At 58.8% G+C, this 2,883-nt stretch overlaps 1 protein-coding gene across 1 annotated transcript in view; it reads right to left on the bottom strand.

Annotated features, from left to right (window-relative positions):
- Window positions 1-2,883, bottom strand: part of LOC111148750 (solute carrier family 25 member 47) — a 5,491-nt gene that overhangs the window by 1,180 nt on the left and 1,428 nt on the right. The window contains exons 2-4 of the mRNA XM_022505539.1: window positions 1,712-1,755; window positions 1,309-1,380; window positions 402-584 (exon numbers count right to left, since the gene is read on the bottom strand). Coding sequence (XP_022361247.1) covers window positions 402-584; window positions 1,309-1,380; window positions 1,712-1,755 — 299 coding nt within the window. The remainder of the gene's footprint in view (window positions 1-401; window positions 585-1,308; window positions 1,381-1,711; window positions 1,756-2,883) is intronic.

The following is a 2,883-nucleotide window of genomic DNA, read 5'->3' as shown; positions in this document are numbered from 1 at the left end:
ACATGAGTAAGCGACATATTACTAACATGAGTAAGCGACATATTACTAACATGAGTAAGCGACATATTACTAACAATACTGGCTACCGCTCTGTGGGCCCTCATACCTGATTCCATCCCGGGGGCTCTCCACTGAGAACCTTACAGGAGCTTCACCGTGCCTCTTACTGGTGAAGAGACAGAAGCTCAGAGAGGCTCCCTGGCGCGCCCAAGGTCGCCCAAGGTCGCCGAGCTAACGAGAATCAGCTGGGCCCTCACTCACCAACCCCGGCCCTCATCCAGTCTCTGCCCTGCCCCAAGCCTGGGTTTCCTCCGCTGTGGGGCTGGGTGGCCTCCTGGGTGGCTCTCTCAGCCTCGCCCGACCCCGCAGTCCCGAGGGGCCCCGCCCCCCACCCCACTCACGCGGACCAGGCCAGAGGCAAATCCGGACAGTGTGATGTCAGTCTTGGCCGGCTTTGCGTCGGGGCTGCCATAGCGAAAGCGGCAGATGCGTGCCAGGCAGTGGCGGTAGGTGCCAAAAGACACGGACGAGACCAGGGACACGGTGCACACAGGCAGCGAGAGGCCTCGGTAGAAGCCCCACACCTGGTGGGCAGACAGACCGGACCCGAGGACCCTAGTCAGGCCAGAGGCCCAGCCAGGAAGAGGGCCACCCCGGGGGCCCCAGGCCGAGTGGGCCATGTCTCAGCCCTGCCCTGGCCTCCCTGACCGTGGGACCTCAGGCCCATCTCTCACAGCCAAGGCTCTGTGACCTAAACTGGGAATCGTAACACCCCACTCTCCAGGTGATGTGAGGGACTGAAGAGACAGATGGCCAGGCTGGACCTAGGACAGCTATTTGATGATGAAGATGACGTTGAGTAGCGTGCTTTACTGTTGCTGTTTTCTCATCCGTTCACCCCTGGCCCGCATCGAGCCCCAAGTTCACGTTGCTAAGTATCCCTGAGTCCCTCCTCTGGACTGGGCTCTGAGCTGGACATGGGACAACTAACAGTGTCACCCACCATGGCGTTCAAGGGGTGCCCAGCCTGGAGGGGACAGAAATACAAACACTCAGGGTCCTTCCCTGACCCCCAAGGCCCCAGATGCCACCCGTGGACCTTCTCCTGAAGGCAGGACCTCATTCTGGACACCTCCTATGTGCTGGACACATGGCTCTCATCCTCAGAGAAACCCAGCAGCTTGGTACAATCCCTCCCATTTGGAAGGTGACAGAGCTAAGCTCGGACAGGGCTGGCTCATTGGGAGTGGCCCGCCTGGGGCCGAGGCCCTGACATCCTCTTGCCCATTACCACGGGCCCCGGCCTACCCGCTCTCGGCGATACGTGTCCCAGACGCAGTGCCAGATGCCCCTGTACCTGGGCTCTGTCTGGATCTTGACCTGCGAGAGAAGCAGACTTCAGGAAGGGGTGGCTTCAGGCCGACAGCAAGGTCAGTAGGCCTGGGGGAGGGGACAAGCCAATGCCTTGATTGTCAGAGGCGTGGTGGCGGACTGCGGGCAGGGCAAGGACCGGGAGCCCGCGTAAGACACGAACCCTGACACACAGGTGAGAAGAGGGGCTGACGTAGTCCCGAGGAGCAGGGGGAGGGCTGGTCTGATCAGCCGGCCAGAAAGGTCTCCTGGCCACGGATGGATGCAGGAGACCGGGAGGGCAGCCTAATCCCAGCCAGGGGCCTTAGGGTGGGTGGTGGAGGCCTGGCCATTGCCCTACCTTTACTGTGTCCAGGGGGTAGCCCACAGCAACACCGCAGACACCTGGAAGGAAATCAGAGGGACTGGGTGAGGAGCAGCAACAGCCCGACCTTGTCTCATGGAAGGAGGTGAGGGTGAGCCCCGACCACCTCCCGCTGAGCCTGGACACACGCTCCCCGTCCACACCGTGTCTCATCAGCCCTGAGCACACTGATGCAGAGAAGGCAACTGAGGCTCAGCCAAGCCGCCAGCAATTTCTCCTTCCGTGTCTTGGCCTGGCAATGCCTCATTCCAACAGCCAGGGAGGCATTTCGACACCTGCCGGGCCCTGTCTCCAAGCCAGGCAGCTCCTGTCCTCAAGCCTTGAAGTGTCTGTCTGCGCTTCACCTGCGGGCTGTGTATGTAGAAGAAGGGCACAGACCCAACAAAGGCCAGGAGGTGGGAAATCCCTGGTCACCCAGGGCTCTGCGAAGGACTGCCTGGAACCACAAGTCTGCGTGGAACAGAGTGGGACGTGAGGCTTTCTAGACCAGGGCCATCTCCCTGCAAAGGGCCAGGTGCCAACATCCTTTCTCTTTTCGCCAGAGCCTCAATGTCCAAGCCCCCAGCACTGCCATGGGGAAGCCAGAGACCCACAGAGCCCTGGGGTTATGTAGCCTGGGGGCGAGGGGTGGTGAGGGCCACCTGGGGACAAGGCACTTGGGGGCTCTGCCCTATTTACTAAGCATCCCAGGACTCAATATGTGTTCATGAATGAATGAACCTGTGTGAGGAAATGAACAAAGGACTGACTGAATGACTTAATTAGAATTATCCTTCTTGACTCTCACAGAGACCCCACCGAACTCCTACTCACTCATCAAAGCCCCACCACAGCTTCACCTCCTCTCTGGAGCCCTTCTGACCCCTGAATCTGGGCTGCCTCTGTGTCATTAAACATATTGATCATGGGGGTGCCTGGGTGGCTCAGTGGGTTAAAGCCTCTGCCTTCGGCTCAGGTCATGATCTCAGGGTCCTGGGATCGAGCCCCACATCGGGCTCTCTGCTCAGTAGGGAGCCTGCTTCCTCCTCTCTCTGCCTACTTGTGATCTCTGTCTGTCAAATAAATAATAAATAAAATCTTTTTTTTTTTAAGATTTATTTATTTATTTGACAGACAGAGGTCACAAGTAGGCAGAGAGGCAGGCCGAG

Source organism: Enhydra lutris, unplaced genomic scaffold, assembly GCF_002288905.1.
Source record: "Enhydra lutris kenyoni isolate GAN:26980312 unplaced genomic scaffold, ASM228890v2 scaffoldscaffold20, whole genome shotgun sequence".
NCBI lineage: Eukaryota > Metazoa > Chordata > Mammalia > Carnivora > Mustelidae > Enhydra > Enhydra lutris.
This window is presented reverse-complemented; position numbering and strand designations above follow the sequence as displayed.